This window comes from Cetorhinus maximus, chromosome 25 (genome assembly GCF_964194155.1).
Source record: "Cetorhinus maximus chromosome 25, sCetMax3.hap1.1, whole genome shotgun sequence".
NCBI classification, from domain to species: Eukaryota; Metazoa; Chordata; class Chondrichthyes; order Lamniformes; family Cetorhinidae; genus Cetorhinus; species Cetorhinus maximus.
Genome location: NC_135903.1, coordinates 1,607,470 through 1,626,041, shown reverse-complemented (window position 1 = coordinate 1,626,041; position 18,572 = coordinate 1,607,470). Strand labels below are relative to the sequence as shown.

The following is an 18,572-nucleotide window of genomic DNA, read 5'->3' as shown; positions in this document are numbered from 1 at the left end:
TTAAAGGAAAACAGAAAAGTGGATGAATTAGTACAGAAGTATTATTGCAGTCTTGTTTGAACAATTAATCGAAGACATGGGAAACAGGATGTGGTGGCTTCAATTTACCTATTTGTTGTACACAGCGTGTTTGTAAATTAAAGCAACACACATTATAATTTCCCATATATTAGCTTCCTCTGAATAAGGAATCTGGACACATGCAGAGAAAATAAAAACTATAGCTGTGCCAGCCTGAATACCTCCATTTTCTCTTGAGCAAAATGAAATAGACATAAATTTTGGTGGAGAGCAACAAAAACTTTCAAAGTTTAAAAAGGAATGTTTTAAGATGTTAATATAACCAAATTCCAATACTAATACAAAAGCAAAATACTACGGATATTAGAAATTTTAAATAAAAATAGAAAATGTTGACATGCTCAACATCAATGGAAAGAAACGAGGTGATGTTTCAGATCAATAGCCTTTCATCGGAAGTGGAAAATGTTAAAGATATAACAGCTTTTAAGCAAATAAACGTTGGGTAAAAGGAAGTGGGGGAAAAAAGGCATGGTTTTTGGTAGGATGGAAGACAGAAGAGAATAGATAACAAAAAGGATGATGGTGATAATGGAGATGGTGCTAGTGAAGAAACAAAAGATGAGTCTATAGGGTGCAAATGGAAACAACAGAATCATTACCAACAATTGCTGTCCAAAAAATGGGACCAGTGGTTTTGATCGGAACTTGTTAAACTCAAATTTTAGTCCAGAAGGCTGTAAAGTGCTTAAGCAAAAAATGAATGCTGTTTCTCAAGCTTCTCTTGGGGCTTCATTAGAACAGTGCAACAGTCAAAAACAGAAAGGTCAAGAGCAGAAATGAAGCAGAGAATTGAAATGACAAGTGCCTGGAAGCTCAGGGTCACATTCGCAGACTCAGCCAAGTTGTTCTGCAGGGTGATCACCCAATCTGCATTTGGTCTCCCCACTGTAGAGGGGAAGCACTGTGAGCAATTAATACAGGATACTAAATTAAAAGTATATTAATCACAATTTTACCTGGTAGTAGTGTTTGGACAGTGGGATGGGAGGAGGAAATAAGGCAGGAATGCATCTACTATGCTTGCACAGGAAGGTGTAGAGGCTTTGGACGCCCATGATGAAAAAGACAGTTAGGGCCAGGAAACAAGAAACTGTTGAAGTGGTGGAGGGTGTTGGCTGAGACGTGGACGTATCTGGGAAGAAACTGGGCAAGGGAAGAAAAAATACAGCCGAGATAGGAAATGGCATCACAATTGATCCCAGCGCAGGCTTTAGCCAATATCCATGCAGAGGTGCTTTCAGGACAGGCAGCATTGACTGATATTCCCTTTCTTGGGCAAAAGTGATGAGGCTAATACATGCATTTCATTACCTCAAGCAGTGGCCTACCTCTGGACCCAACATAGCTGCTGGATCTGTAATAGTCAGCATTACTTCATTAACCAGTTCCATTGGAATGTCACCCATCACACGCATCCTCTTTGCATCTTCTAGGGTCATGGTGTCAGACATTTTCCTTTTCTCTCCTGTAATGGACAAACAATTGGCTTTAAGTATTTAAACACTCAGTAAACAGGCAAATTTATACAATGCATAGCTCCAAACAAGTCATAGATTCAATCTCCTGTCAACACCCTTAAGTTAGCTTATCTCAGACAACTGGTCTCATCGCTTCTGTCCTGGAAGCTTATGTGCACGGTTGTTGGATAAAGCCTGGAATCAGATGCCACCGAGATCAAACACATATTCACTGTTTAGGTTTTGCAGAAATAATAGCTTGCCCTGTATTCGTTGTGGCTTTTCTCCCTTACAGCAGTTCAGTAACTTCATGTCTATGGGCCACAACAAGGCTGGCATTAGCTATGATGACCCTGCTGCTAAATAGCCTACTGACCCGAGCTGCCCAGAATCTCATGCAAAAAACCGCCACAGTTACCAGTGAAATCATATCCCAGCAGAAGTCACCATATCCAGGAAAGGAAAAATAATTGGAGAAAACTAGAGGTAGAATTGAAGAAAACAAATGCTGCCCCACACAAAATTTTCATTTATTATCCATCATTTTTTGGGACCAGGGCACTTTGTCTATTCTTGTGGGCCTGCAGACTGAGCTCCTCTAAGATCACTTGGGAAGAGGAAACAAGAAAAAGCAAGGTTCTACCTAAGTGGAATAAACAGAATTCAGGGGTGAATCGTCCCAGTTTATTCTTAATTATTAGAGTGTGATACTGTCAAATACCTTGTAATAATTCAACTGTGTTCTCGGAATAGGAAATGGTATACAATATAGGAAGAGTGAAAGGAGGCCAGAAGAAAACTTTCCCACCTTCCTTGACTGACGTGATATAGTAAGGATTTTGAGACTTTAAGGGGATGGAGAAGAAAAGAATCTCACTGCATACACTGCCAAAAATTGGATCAAACAGATCTGTAGCTATGCAAGATGTTAAATCAGACATAGTATCCATGATGTAACCCATTTACAGGGATTGCAAAGTTGATTTGTTGGGGATTAACAGTTTCCTCTTTTCATTTCGGCATACAAAACTAGGTCATCAGGTCACTTCATCTGAAAGGTGAATTTCTCAATCACTTTGCAGTATATATAAAAATCATTGCTATGATATCAAAGGTTAGTAATAATTTAAAACATATTGATAAATAGAGGGTTGATGCCACCATGTGTCCAAGATGTCAAACTACATTTCAAGAAAAGCAGCAAACGTGATGTGAACAGCAGAGGCTGATCTTGGCAAGCACAGCTAGGTTAAGCCTTGAATATCTAAGAAATGCTACAGCACACCATCCATTTTCTGGCACTTCATATTTGCTTCTTTCCATTTGTTATACTAAACAGCAGGTGCTTACTCGACAAGTTCCAAGCACTACAAAGCTGGCTCAGATCCCCAATAATTAAATTGACTGCTGTATCTTAGTGTGGTCTGTTTTCAATTGAATGTCTTAGGTATTTTAACATGAATAGGCAAACTTTAAAAAAAACAAGAGACTTAAAAAACCCAAATCCTACAATTTAGTGATCACAAGCTGATCTACTGAAAGGATTCGAGTGTCCCATCACTTTACATGCAAAACATGCATTAGTTATGTAACTGCATTACAATATTTCTGATTTTTCTAACACGAATATCAGATTAAAAATAGACTCTTTCAGTTCACGGTAACAAAGTAATTACCTGGTTCTGGCTCAGAAACCCCCATGTCAACACTAATTGATGCTGGACTTGAGCTACAATTGATGTTTCTGCTTGATGTAGGGATACTAGGCACTGGGGATGGACTAACAGCTGAAAAATAAAATGTCAGTGGTAAAATATTGTTTTTTTAAAACACAAAGTTGCTGTGATCAAACACATCACATCAAAATAAATATATATATTATATACAGTAGATAGAAGATGATCTGATGTCCAAGCTACATTAAGTGATGCACATTCAACCAGAAAGACAGTCCTTGAGCACTATTGGATATCTGCAGTGCAGTTCTAGCTTCAAATTAGTATGGGCAAAGTGCATTAATCCTTCGAGGACTGAAGCAGCATTAAAACACAAAAATCTATCATACTATATGAATGCTAGGAATTAACAGGCATGCTGCCATACTACGTATGCCTCCCACATGCTACTTTATAATATTTAGCATTACCAGTTCAAAAGGATCCATTTTATAAGATAGTAAGCACGTAAAGTTGAAAGCTGTGAACAACCATCAGTGTTCTTTGTACGCTCAGATTTCTGCCTGGATATTTCAAACCACTACCTGAACTATCAACAAATCAGGAAAACCCAAATCAAGTTTGTGGACTTGCAGAAAAGTTATAGAATGCAGCAAAATTACAGAATGTAAGGAACTGTTAATAAGGCATATTTTTCTGCTTTGTGCCCTTTTTCATTTTCAAGGATCAGTTTGTTCTAAAATACTGTATGTACTTTTTAGTATCTAGACTCACTCATTCTATGTCTGTATTTAATTTATCCCAGACATGATACAGACTTCTTGAATGAGAAATTAGGTTACTTAGCACCCATTTTTTTTTTGGGCACTATGAGTGCCCTTAGAGCCCTAAAATATTGCATGCACCAGATACCACAAAATACACAGATACCACATCAGATACGCCACAAGTGCCTGGAAATCACCATCTCCAACAAGACAGAATCCAACCATCTGCCCTTGACATTCAATGATATTACCATCACTGAATCCCCCATTATCAATACCCTGGAGGTTACCATTGACCAGAATCTGAACTGGACCAGCCATAAGTACTCTGGCTACAAGAGCAAGTTACCCTTGAGAACTGAGTGGCTTGCTAGGCCATTTCAGGGGGCATTTAAGAGTCAACCACATTGCTGTGGGTTTGGGGTCACATGTAAGCCAAGCCAGGTAAGGATGGTGGATTTCCTTCCCTCAAGGACGTTAGTAAACCAGATGGGTTTTCATGACAATTGACAATGGTTCCATGGTCATCATCAGACCTTTAATTCCAGATTTTTTTGTATTGAATTCAAATTTCACCATTCGAACCCGGGTCCCCATAGCATTATTACCCTGGGTATCTGGATTACTAGTCCAGTGGTAATACCACTACGCCAACACCTCCTCTCGTCCACTTGCCTGAATGAGTAGAGTTCCAACAACACTCAAGAAGCTAGACACCATCTAGGACAATGCAGCCCACTTGATTGGCATCCTATCTACCACCTTCGACCGGTGCAAAGTGGCAGCAATATGTATCATATACAAAATGCACTGCAGCAACTCACCAAGGCTCCTATGATAGCACCTTCTAAACCCATGATAGAAGGCCATGGGCAGCAGATGCATGGGAACATCACCATATGCAAATTCCCCTCCAAGGCACACATCACCCTAACCTGGAGCTACATCACTCCTCCTTCATTGTCGCGGAATTAAAATCCTGGAACACCCTTCTCAGCAGCATTGAGTGTACCTGCACCAGGTGGACTGCAACGGTTCATGAAGACAAATCACCAACACTTCAAGGGCAATTAGGGATGGTAAACAATGCTAGTCTTGCCAGCAATGTTCACAGCCCATGAAAGAATTTTTAAAAATACAATGCTGGGGAATGGAACACTTTTCATATCAGGCTTACAGAGTCAGCACCAAACCTTGCAAGGTTACAAGATGCACTTTTAAAGTTCTTGTTATTCCGAATCAAGATATCTCAGTATCTTCCTTAGAATAGCACCCTCTCTCACCAGCGAGAGGGGTTTTGCATTTCAAACACCAACTATCTCGTGGCATCACTGAACAAGACTGCCAGTTAGTGCTGAATTAGGGACAGTTTTTTGCCCAACCCACAAACTACACATACTTATTTCACATAGAACACAAAGGGCAAGCAGACAAACTTTCACTGTTGGGGTTCTTCACTGAATCCTCTGATACTGATGAGAGAGCACATCTGCAGCAACTGTTGATTCTAGATGCAGGTACCTGGCTGTTGTCCCAGTTGCACTCCTTCTGCAGCAGACAAAGTGAAATCAGAATCCCAGATTGGAGAACTCTGGCCATAAATCTCTTCCTCCAGCATAGATAAGAATCTGAAAGAAGATAAATAAAACTGAGTTGACATTACAAATAGTGCAAAATAAAATTGCTATATTGAAAAGTTCATACATATAAAAACCATACAATAGCAGTTGAAATGTGTTAAAATATAGCTTAATATAAGAACTCCAGTTATGAATGCCAGTTACATTACAGAACTCATGTAAAAACAACTGGCTCATTTGAACAGCTGCGTTTCAGGATAAAGCCATTAAAAATTTCAAATGCCTCAAGATAAAGATTTTTAAGTTAGGCAGGTGGTTAAGTGATGAATTTTTAAATTTTCCAGAAATTGTATTATAAGTTGCTCTTTGAACTGAGCTCAAACCTTGCAAGGTAGGTCAGGTTGCAAGAATTCTCCACTGAAGCAGATTTTCACTTACAACCAGTTAAAGTAAGATTCCCACTGGAACAAAATAATACTTAATCAGTAATACTGAGTCTCCTTGGTTCTGCCATGCAGCTTTTTGCTATGCTGCCAAGAAACGTTCCCAATGTTTGAATCAAACCTGGAGTATGTACTGGCCAACCTTGTACAACAGGTATAGTGGCACTTGCAGCAGTGCTAAGTGCATGAGGATGAGCTGTAGCAATCAATGTTAGGTATGAGATCTGACAGAAAAAGTGTTGGTAGCTGAGTGATGGGAGGGTGGTGGTTTGGGCAGTAGTTGAGGCTACTGGTACAGTTGGTAGGATATGGCATTTGAATGCACTTTCCAAATTTGGTTTGTCCATATTTTTTGGTTATTTGGGATGGGAACAGTTTCTGAAGCTATGCCAAAGGAAAAGCTTGCCTCCACTGCCTGTGTAGCTGTGCATCTTTTGCAGCCCCAAAGAAAATATGGCACCGAATTGGAAGTATTAACCTCTTACTTTGGGAAGTGGGTGAGGATAAGTGTTCGTTTCTCTGGCATCAGCTTGTCTTTCTCCACCCTGAACTTCTCAAGTAGCTGTCGTCGAGTGACTGTGAAGATGGACCGAAGCAGCGTCCTCCCGAAGACCTGTGTGGTTTCATATCGAGGAAGACTGTCACAGCTTTGAGGGACATGACAGTAGCAGAGCCACCTGGAACACAAAGAAAATGACAATAAAAAAATTACCCTTCAATTCTTCAAAATAAAAATTCAAAAGAGCCAAGGCTGAGACCTTGGAAACCAATGTACAAATTAGACATTATTTACTTTCAGAAATTAACATACTTTATCTTCACTTGGCGACAAATAGAGGAAAATGAAGACCTATTGTACCATTTTACATCAGCTAGGTTATTTTCCTTCCTTTGGCACTTAAACTGCCAACATTAATGAGGAATTATGTAACTGTACATAAAAATAGTGAAGTGTAAAATAAAAAAAACCCACACTCTACAGAAGGGAGTGTTCTTTTAAAATTGGTGTTGAGATATATTGCTGGGGCAGAATAGAAAGGGCTTTACATTTACTGCTAATCATGATGAGGCAATGCTTATGACAGGCCATGTTCCATTTCTTTGCATAAACAATCCTTAGCTTAATCAGCTTAAAATTAACAAAGAAAAATGAAAATATATGTGTTGAAAGCTAAACCCATCCCTATGTAAATGAGCAAGAGTCTCCTCCTCACACAGTAATGGAATTCACACTGATCAGAGGTAGCACTGTTGATAGCAATATTTGTTTATACACACAAGAATAGAAACCACCTCTACCCAGTCCTCGTGGAATTTTACAGTTTTAAGCAGATAAGACAGTGTTCAACAGGAAAAGATTAGGAAATAAAATAGCAGCTCTCAATTAGCATGTGGAAGCATGAACTGTACCAAACTTTGTATAACACATGCTACAGTTTCCTTCCCCTCACTCCTCATATGGACCTCAGTTGGTGTTCATACTGAACTTGCTTACCAAACTAAGACACTCAGACTCCACAAAGAAGCCTTTGAATCAAAAAGAACTAAAATAGGTAACATCAGGTAACAAATTCATGCAGTCAATTTGCACACTATCCATTCCACCTTGGGATTTAAACTATCTTGTCCTAACAGTCCTATTTACAATAAGTTGTGGCAGTCTCAAACAATTTCTTACAGCCTATAGGCCAAACCAGAAGAACGTCCACTATCTGGCAAAGCAATTCAAAGGCTGTTACAATAAGTACTGCAGAAATTGGAAGTGTCACAATGTTGCAACAGAATACTCTTCTCAAAGTCAGACTGTCACATATTGCTGGGCAAAGTAAAGAGAATTTTATTTTATGTCTGTGAGAACGTGATGCTGTGACAAACAGTTTCCTTCCCTCATATCAACATTCCTCACTGTATTGAGCAAAAACTAAAAAAAGTTACTGAACATTTCACAAATATACTTGTGATCCTTCCCAATACCTGGTATAATTAACTTTGTACGCATCAACGTCTTCATTCTGGGATCTCTGCCGGAACTGAGATGGAGTTTCCAGTTTCCAGTAGTTCAAACAGAGCAGAAACATTTTGGAAAGTTCATACATAGTTTGCTTTTCCTTGGCAGGAATGTGGCTGAATTTGTACTGAACAAAGTTAAAAATTCCCTGGCAGAAACAGAATATAAAAGATTTAAATTATCACACATTTACATCCAAGATTTATTGCTATTACCTTCCCCAAAGATGCTTCACTTTCGTTCCCCATGGCATCTTACCTTTAAATGATTCTACTCTTAGTTCTACATCTATCAAGTCTTGGCTTCATTATGATCGATTTTCACTTTTTAGATGCCAACCAGTTAAATGGCTAGAGCCATTTTGAGGCTGAGGGTTCATTTAAGTAGAACTGCCATCTGCTAGCCAAAAAGGACCTCCCAATTTAGGCTAGTGCAAATTGGACAGCCTTGAGGGTGCCTATCCAACAGCAAGGCAAGTGTGCAGGTAATATTCAGGGTCATGGCATGAGAGTCCTGGGCAGTCCACCCAGATTATTTTTGTGTCGTGCAAAGCAGCACAAAAAAAAATTCAAAACTTGCCTTTTCATTGCATCGTAGGTATATCACCAACATCACATCCGAAACAGTGTTAAAATATCTTATACCATAAGACCCCAATTTTCAATTTAAACGCAGACAGGCACTAACAGAAATGCAATTACTCCCTTTAGAGGACGTTCCCCCTCCCACTAATGCTAATTTTAGCAAGTTAAAGGTGCCACATTCTCTCTTTTATACTCAAGTCGAACATGCAAGACACTCAGTTTTCTTTCACATGCCATTTTTCATCAACTCTTAAATCTTTAAACGATGTCAAAGATACAAGCACCTTTCCAGAGAATTGAGCACATAATCTTGGCTGACATTTCAGTGCATCACTGAGTGAGTTCTGCACACTTTCCTTTCATTTTTTCATCAGATGTGGGTGTCATTGGGTTCCCTGAGTGGCTTGCTAGGCCATTTCAGAGGGCAGTTAAGAGTCAACCACATTGCTGTGGCTCTGGAATCACTTGTGGCCAGACCAGGCAAGGATGGCAGATTTCCTTCCCTAAAGTGAACCAGATGGGTTTTTACAACAATTGATGATACTTTCATGGCCTCCATTACTGTGACTAGCTTTATATTCCAGATCTATTAATGGAATTCAACTTTCACCAGCTGCCATAGTGGGATTTGAACCCATGTCCGCAGAGCATTAGCCTGAGCTTCCAGATTACTAGTCCAGTCACATAACCACTACACCATCATCTCCCCATAGCTGTTGATTTTTGGATGAGTCATTAAACCTAGGTCTAGTCTGCCCACTTAGGTGGGCAAAAGACCTAAAGGTAATATTCAAAGAGATAGGGAGTTCATAATGGATGTGTCTACCAGGTTTCCTGAAGAGATACCTTTAAGAAATATTACAACTAAGAAGATTGTGGTGGAGTTAATTAAGTTTTCACAAGATATGGTTTACCTAAAGAAATAAAAATCAGGTCAGAGGTCAAATTTCATGTCGCAGCTGTTTAAGGAAGTAACGAACAGTTTGGGGATAAAACAATTTAAGTCAACAGCTTATCATCCGGAGTCACAAGGAGCTTTGGAAAGATGGCATCAAACTTTAAAAACGATGCTGAGAGCATACGGTTAGGATTATGCACAGGACTTGGATACAGGAATTCCATTTTTGCTATTAGAGATGCTCCTAATGCATCAACTGGTTTTAGCCCTTTTTAACTAGTTTATGGTCAAGAGGTAATCAGACCACTGAAATTGATTCATGAGAAATTGGTGGGTCAAAATTCAGAAACTATTCTCCTGGATTACGTATAAAATTTCAGGGAAAGATTGAACAGAGTATGTGAATTGGCTATGGAACATTTAAAGGCATCACAGCAAATGATGAAAGTGGAGGCAGATAAGAAAGCGAAAACTTGCAGTTTTGTTTCTGTAGAGAAAGTACTAGTTTTGTTACCAGTACTAGGTGATTCATTAAATGGAAGATTTAGTGGGCCTTACAGGATTAAAAAGAAATTGAGAGAAGCAAATTATTTAATAAATATTCCAGATAGAAGAAAGAAGCAGAGGGTGTGTCATGTAAATATGCTTAAAAAGTATTTTGCCAAGGCAGAGGAACAAAACGAGGTATTAGTGATGGTGGATGATGAGAAAGAAGTAGAAGTGCAGGGCTCTGAAATTGATTTTCCTCTAATCAAATTGGGTAATGAAGGGGTGCTTGAAAATTTAAATGAAACACTGAGTTACCTTCCAAGTAAGTGTCAAAGTGATTTGGAAAAGCTATTGCAGTCATACAAACCTATTTGTGGAAATAAGTTGGGAAAGACACATTTAGCTATACATGATGTATGTATTGAAATATCATCTTCAATAAGGCAACAACCGTATAGATTAAATCCGGCAAAGTTATCACAAGTACAAAAAGAAATTGACTTCAGGCTTCAAAATGATATCATTGAGTCTAGTTGCAGTAACTGGAGTACGCCTATTGTACTGGTACCGAAACCGGATGGAACACAGACTGTGTGTGGACTATCCCATACTATGGTTGGAAGATTGCATTTAGAAAGTGGGACAATTGAAATTTATCACAAAGATTGACTTGCTAAAAGTATATTGGCAGGTACCGTCATCAGAGAGAGCAAAGGAGGTATCAGCTTTTGTAACGCCAAGAGGGCTATATCAGTTTAAAGTCATGCCATTTGGTATGAAGAATGCACCTGCGACATTTCAAAGGCTGACAAAGTAATCGCAGGTCTAAGCAATCGTGCTGTTTATATTGATGATTGATCGTTTTCAGTCAGACGTGGGAGGAGCATTTATAGCATCTGGAAGAATTATTTACTCGACTACAAGAAGCTAATTTGGTGATGAACTTGGCTAAAAGTGAATTTGCAAAAGCGCAAGTTACGTATCTAGGCCATACCATTGGACATGGTAAGGTGGCTCCAAGAGATGCGAAAATCAAGGCTATCGTGGAATTCCCAGTGCCTACAACAAAACGAGAAGTTCAGATTTCTGGGCATGAGTGGGTTTTACCGGAAATTTGTTCCAAACTTTAGCCAAGTGGTTGCTCCATTGACTGAACTATTAAAAAAGAACAAGAAGTTTTAATGGATACTGGAGTGTCAGAAGTCATTCAATAGTTTGAAAACTGTATTAACTATGACACCAATTTTGGCAGTGCCCAATTATGCCAAGCAATTGAAGTTGGCCATTGACACAAGCAATATAGGCATTGGGGCTGTACTGTTACTAGAAGATGACACTGGAATTGAAAAACTGATTGGATATTTTTCATGGAAAAATCAGAGAAGATATTCAATGATCGAAAAAGAGACTTTGGATTTGGTGCTAGCATTGCAGCATTTTGAAATTTATGTTGCAAACAATTCATCAGAAACAACTGTTTATACAGACCATAATCCTTTGAAGTTTTTGGACAAATTTTGAGACAAAGTTTCAAGGCTTTTCAGATGAAATCTATTTAATCTACAGATTATACATATTGCTGGAAGAGAAAATCTATTCGCAGATGCATTATCAAGAGTTTTAAGCTTAAAGGAAAATTGGACATTTTTAAAACCTAGACACTGAACTGGAGTGATTTCTGTTGATACCAAGGACTTGTGTATATATATTATGTTAATGCATGCATCTGGTAATGTAATAGTGTAATAAGAATAGGAGATAATATGAGATGGGTTATTAAGATGAAGCTGCCTTTTAGAATTATGACAGTTCATTTTTCAATAGAGAGGGGGATTGTCATGAAGCTATTAATGTATATTATTGGAAATTTTTTTCTTTTAAAATAGAGGTTTAGTCTGTGGGTGTTTCTTAACTGGATTAAAGCCTGGGTGCTTTGATGTATACTAATTTTGAGATGTAAGAGAGGCAGAGTGCATTTGCATTTTGTTGAATAGAGCAGTCAAGAAGGGGAGTGAAATCTGGCACCTCGCTAGTAGAGACCAAGTAATGTTTATATTACTAATAAAATTGGTACTATGAAAGGGGTTTTATTGTTAGAAGAGGTGGAGTTCAAAGGGGCTGGTGATACAATGAGAATTTACATTCAATAAGATGTGCTGAGTATAACCGATAGTAGTTTTGTGTGTGCAGGGCAGAAGCAATGTAAGATCAAAGCCTGTAAGCCTATCACTGTGTCTGCAAAGAAACCAAAGTCAAAGGAACCTCATTTTGAATTTGTAAAGTAAAAATGCTTTGCCTGGTGTCTGCTTAAAGTCTATGGGTTGCTGTTGCCTTAGTGGAGATTAGTTTGGGAACTTGTTAAAAGTTATGATAGTAGTAATTTGTAGCCATGTGTATATATTTAACTTGTGTAAGTTAATAAATGTCTCATGTAGTTTGATATAAAAACCTCTCGAGAACTGGTAGTCTGATTCCTGAATTTAGAGCTGCATCTCAAACATACCACTTAAAAGTATAGGTTATGACAGTTGTCTAAAGTTTCCCTCTACCAACTGCTGAGTCATAACACATTACTGTTTGATTTACCTCTGTTTCTCTTTAATTCTTTCATGCCTGACGGTGTCCCATAGAATAGGCTTTAGGCTGTCACCGTGTTTCTCAATTTTGGGAAAAAAATGCCAAGCGGGACAAATTTATCGTTGGAGTGAGGGTGTCCAAGTGTTAATGACATGTCAGAATGAGGTTCAGGTTGAGATCTCCCATCTAGGGGTCCAGTGCTGTTTAGGAAACATCTATGCTCACCATTCGTTTCAACTTCAAAAGGTGAAAACATTTAAGAAATCCTTCCGTAAACCAATGAGCAATTTCTACAAAATACACTATGTTGGCTTATTTGAAAGATAAGCACATCAATACATATAGTTATGAAACAAAGCAATAAAACTTAGCAATGCTTTACCCCCACCTAAAGAATATATCAATACAGAAGACTAAGGTGAATGGCTGTGTCTTTCTGCTCAGTGACATTATTTTAGTCTACAATATTTATAACTGCCTACTTTTAGATTCTTACTATGGCACAGTCAAAGTTTTACATTTTAGCCACAAGTATTTATTGTGTTTCTATTTTTGATAAAAAAGACTATTTTCACTCCCACTAGGCTTACAAAATTTAATCTTGTAAAATTTAGATTTTGTGGAATATTCTCCTCCAACACTCATAATCCAGTCAAAACTACAATCACACTCAAACTTCCAGTCATTAAACCTCACCTGCTCAATGCTTGGTTTTTCAAATGGAGGGCTTCCCAACTTTCCTTCCACCACAGGACGTGCCATTTGCAAGATACATTTCCGTAAAAGCTAACAAGGAGGAAATAAAATCAGCAACTTGCCTCAACATTGTGTGAAAAAAGTGCAAATGGCATGCAATTTAAGTACCTGCAGCTTCCTATTGTACATTGCATTGGAATATTTGGTTTGGTTTGCTGTTTGGTAAACACTGCACAACTTTATAAAAATGTTTTTGCTCTTCACTTAATCCAGCTTTAATGTTATACGCACATTGCTTACAAGTTTGTTCCACTTGATCTCTAAAAGTCAACATACAAATTTTACATTTCTCAAAGTGCAGCAATTTATAAAAACCAAACACTAACTGAGGAAAGGTCATCAACCTGAAACGTTAACTCCACAGATGCTGCCTGACCTGCTGAGTATTTCCAATATTTTCTGTTTGTACTGATTAATGTTTTGAACTGATCATTGATTCCTCTAGCCTACCCTTCCAAATCTTCTGCTGGGGTATTTTCTGTGATTCTGGAATTAATAGTTCTATATCCTACATACTAATATGAATTCATCCAGATATTTTTAATACATGACCAGATATTATATTTCATCGCCTTGACTGATAGATTTATAGAATGGATTTACCACTCTTTCCAAAGAAAATTGTGTGCCATTATTTATTCTAGCACCCATGACTTTAATCTATATCCCCAGTCCTCAAATCATGTGCTTGACAGAAATTTTTAATCTAAACTTGCCATTCCTGGGAAAATCTTGAAGAGGGGAAGTGATGGCGTAGTGGTATTGTCGCTGGGTTAGTAATCCAGAGACCCAGGGTAATGCTCTGGGGACCCAGGTTTGAATCCTGCCATGGCTGATGGTGGAATTTGAATTTAATTTGAAATCCACAGAGGAGCAGTGGAGGGTGTTCAAAAAGGAAATGGGGAGGGTACAGGCTCAACATGTTCCCTCTAGGGTGATAAGAAGGAGTAACAAGCCCAGAGAACCATGGATAACCAGAGATATTCAGGATACGATAGGAAGGAAAAGAGAGGCTTTTAGCAGGTACAAGGGAAGCAAATCAGCAGAGGCATTAGTGGAGTACAGACAGTGCAGGGTGGAGCTTAAGAAAGCAATTAGGAGAGCAAGGAGGGGATATGAGAATGCTCAGGCTGGTAAAAGTAGGGAAAATCCCAAGATATTCTATGTATATCAATGGGAAGAGGATAACCAGGGAAAGAGTAGGGCCCATAAGGGACCAAGGGGGCAGTCTATGGGTGGAGCCAGAGGACATTGCTAGAGTGTTGAATGAATACTTCATGTCCGTCTTCACCCAAGAGAATGAGGATGAAGGTATCGAACTCGGAGAGAGAGACTGTGAGGTTCTTGAGCAAATTGATATAGGGAGCGACAGGGTATTGGGGATAAAAACAAAAAGCTAAAACGCAGTTCTGCCGAAGGGCCATGAAGGCTCGAAACGTTAACTGATTTCTTCTCCGCCGATGCTGCCAGACTTGCTGAGTTTTTCCAGGTAATTCTGTTTTTGTTTAGGGTATTGGGGATGTTGCCAGGCTTAAAAGTGGACAAATCTCCAGGTCCGGATGATTTGTGTCCCAGACTGCTGAGGGAGGCAAGGGAGGAGATCGCAGGGGCTCTGACCCAAATTTTTAATTCCTCTCTGGCCACAGGGGAGGTGCCAGAGGACTGGAGAACAGCTAATGTGGTTCCGCTATTTAAGAAGGGTTATAGAGATAAGCCAGGGAACTACAGGCCAGTGAATCTCACGTCAGTGGTAGGGAAACTATTGGAGAAAGTTCTGAAGGAGAGTATCTATCTCCACTTGGAGAGGCAAGGTTTGATCAGGGATAGTCAGCATGGCTTTTTCAGAGGGAGGTCATGCCTAACAAATTTGATTGAATTTTTTGAGGAGGTGACCAGGTGTGTAGATGAGGGTAGTGCAGCTGATGTAATTTATATGGATTTCAGCAAAGCCTTTGACAAGGTCCCACATGGGAGACTTATAAAGAAGGCAAATGCACATGGGATACAGGGTAATTTGATAAGGTGGACTCAAAACTGGCTTAGTTGTAGGAGGAAGAGGGTGATGACAGAAGGATGCTTTAGTGACTGGAAGCCAGTGTCCAGTGGTGTACCACAGGGATCTGTGCTGGGTCCCCTATCATTTGTCATTTATATAAACGACATAGATGACTAAGTGGGGGGTAGCATTAGTAAGTTTGCGGATGACACAAAGATTGGCCGGGTGGTTAACAGTGAGGTTGAATGTCTTGGGCTACAGGAAGATATAGATGGGATGGTCAAATGGGCAGATAAGTGGCAGATGGAATGTAACCTGAAAAGTGTGAGGTGATACACTTTGGAAGGAGTAATTTGACAAGGAAGTATTCAATGAACGGCATGGCACTAGGAAGTTCTGAGCAACAAAGGGACCTTGGCGTGTGTGTCCATATATCTCTGAAGGCAGAGGGGCATGTTAGTGGGGTGGTGAAAAAGGCATATGGGACACTTGCCTTTATCAATCAAGGCATAGATTACAGAAGCAGGGAGGTCATGTTGGAGTTGTATAGAACTTTGGTGAGGCCACAGCTGGAGTACTGTGTGCAGTTCTGGTCACCACATTATAAGAAGGATGTGATTGCACTGGAGGGGGTGCAGAGGAGATACACCACGATGTTGCCTGGGATGAAACATTTAAGTTATGAAGAGAGGTTGGATAAACTTGGGTTGTTTTCGTTGGAGCAGAGAAGACTGAGGGGTGACCTGATCGAGGTGTACAAGATTATGAGGGGCATGGACAGGGTGGATAAGGAGCAGCTGTTTCCCTTAGTTGAAGGGTCAGTCACAAGGGGGCATAAGTTCAAGGTGAGGGACAGGAGGTTTAGGGGGGATGTGAGGAAAAACTTTTTTACCCAGAGGGTGATGACAGTCTGGAATGCACTGCCTCGGGGGATGGTGGAGGCGGGTTGCCTCACATCTTTTAAAAAGTACTTGGATGAGCACTTGTCATAACATGTCATAACATTCAAGGCTATGGGCCAAGTGCTGGTAAATGGGATTAGGTAGGTAGGTCAGGTGTTTCTCACGTGTCAGTGCAGACTCGATGGGCCGAAGGGCCTCTTCTGCACTGTGATTCTGTGAACTCTATCAAACACTCCTATTCTATAGAGAGTGGAGTTTGGCTCACTCACTAACTCCAGGAGCCACTAACTCTCCTCTGAACTCCTACCTGTAATTCCACCATAAACTGAACATACTCTCACCAAGTCCAGATATAAGTCAACATCACCTCCTTCATGTTATATCATACCCCCAGCTGTGCAGTATTTGCTTTTGAGACCACCTGTGAATATTGAATGGAGCATTTTAACAAGCTATCCACTAACCCCTAGATCTGCCATTACCTCAAACACATCAACATTTATCACATACTTAACATTCTCAATTATTCTGTTTAATCCCATTACTTTATTCTTGTGGCTCAATAATAGAATTCTCATCATTGTTTGAAGATTATCGTTTCAAGCCTCACATGCGAAGCTTGAACACATTATCTAGACTGATATTTGAGGGAGTGATGCATTGCCAGAGGTACCGTCTTTCGATCAAGATATTACATCAAGGTCCCCTCTGTCCTCTCAAATGTGCATTAAAAAAATCCCATGGTACTATTCAAAGAACAATGTGGCAGTTCACCTCTTGCCCTGGCCGCCATTTATTCCTTAGCCATCATCACAGATCTTGACATCTTACTTATTGCTGTTTGTGGGACCTTGCTGTGTCCAAATTGGCTGCGCTTATCTCCCTACATTATAAGATTGGTTGCACTTCAAAAAGCAACTCAAGCAATTTCAGACATCCTGAAAAGCTGGTTCTTCCTTTCCTTTTTTTCTGAAATCTTACAACTGTAATAGTTACAAATAACAATAGCATGTGTAATATTTCACAATTTTCAAAGTTTCAAAACTAGCTAGAAATATTTTTCATGTGATAACAGGATATGCCATAATATATTGTATTGTACTAGCACATTCGTGGTTTATTTTACTCATAAGACCTCACAATTTATCAATGCCCAAGTTCACTAATTGAGTTTTTCACATTCAAAATGAGTTCTGCAATGCATCATTGCAACATGCCTCATACATGTAGTTTGCATTTGCAGTTGAAAGGAAGTTTTAGACTAAACTGATGGTTAGCAAATATTTTCTTCAACTAACATAGGAAATACAAAACTGTTGCACCAATTTCTAGATGGTTAGATCAGCCAGAGTACCTTTCCCACAGACTTACCTTGAAAAGATAGAAATAGACTTGTTTTGTGTCAGTGTCCTCCTCTTTGTGAACTGACATGAATAGGTTCTCCACATCCACCACCATCCCAAGCAGCCTGTTAATCTCATCTTCTGAAACATTATCCAAGTGAGAAACATGGTCCGCTAACGGTCAAGCATAATAAAAACATTAGAGTGAACATTAGAACTAAAAAAGTCTTTTATTTAGTTCTTTACTCAAGTTATTTTGAAACATGATCTTATTTATACAGCAAGTGTGCATTTATATAGCATCTTTAATGTAGTAAAAAAGTCCATGTGAGTGTTATCAAACAAAATTTAACACCGTGTCACACAGTGGGTAGGTTCTTTGGAGCATCTTAAAAGGAGAAAAATAAGGTCGAGAGGCCGAGTGTTTTAGGGAGGAAGTTGCTGAGCTTAGGTCCTCAGCGGCTCAAGGCATTAAGGGTTAAAATCAGGGACGTGCATGAGACCAGAATTAGAGAATCGCAGATATCGCAGTGAATTGTAGAACTGGAGGAGGTTACAGAAATAGGAGGGCCAAGGCCATGGAAGGATTTGAAAACAAGGGTGAGAAATTTAAAATGAAGTGAAGATCCTTTTTACATCAACTCCTTACACGGAGTGCAGTACAACTACATTCAAAATCGTCTCTTATTTGACTGAACATGGCAGATCAACTCAAAACCTTCACCATGCTAATCTACAAATGACCAATAGTAAGCTGACAATCACATCTTCTAATGCTCCCAATCTCTCCCTGTGTGAAAGCCCCAAGCATTAAGTTTGCATGTCCTTTCTTATGAAATAAGCAAGGCGGGCAACTTACCGCATTGGGAAAATCACTGCGTGGGCGTCATTCCATAGCAAAAGTCAGCCTTGAAAGATGACTCCCCTCTCCCCATTATAACGACTGTGTGCTAATTGTGCTGAATATTGAAGAGTCATATACTGTGGACCCTGCCACACTGATAAAAACTCA

At 39.4% G+C, this 18,572-nt stretch overlaps 1 protein-coding gene across 2 annotated transcripts in view; it reads right to left on the bottom strand.

Moving 5' to 3' along the window:
• kat2a (K(lysine) acetyltransferase 2A) overlaps positions 1-18,572 on the bottom strand; it is a 59,197-nt gene that overhangs the window by 36,227 nt on the left and 4,398 nt on the right. For both annotated transcript variants that reach the window (XR_013573376.1, XM_078529258.1), the window contains exons 3-9: positions 17,589-17,734; positions 13,260-13,349; positions 7,982-8,163; positions 6,493-6,684; positions 5,506-5,612; positions 3,218-3,328; positions 1,413-1,549 (exon numbers count right to left, since the gene is read on the bottom strand). Coding sequence is in view for 1 of the 2 variants with exons in the window: in XM_078529258.1 (XP_078385384.1) it covers positions 1,413-1,549; positions 3,218-3,328; positions 5,506-5,612; positions 6,493-6,684; positions 7,982-8,163; positions 13,260-13,349; positions 17,589-17,734 (965 nt within the window). In the remaining variant the exon portion in view is untranslated. The remainder of the gene's footprint in view (positions 1-1,412; positions 1,550-3,217; positions 3,329-5,505; positions 5,613-6,492; positions 6,685-7,981; positions 8,164-13,259; positions 13,350-17,588; positions 17,735-18,572) is intronic.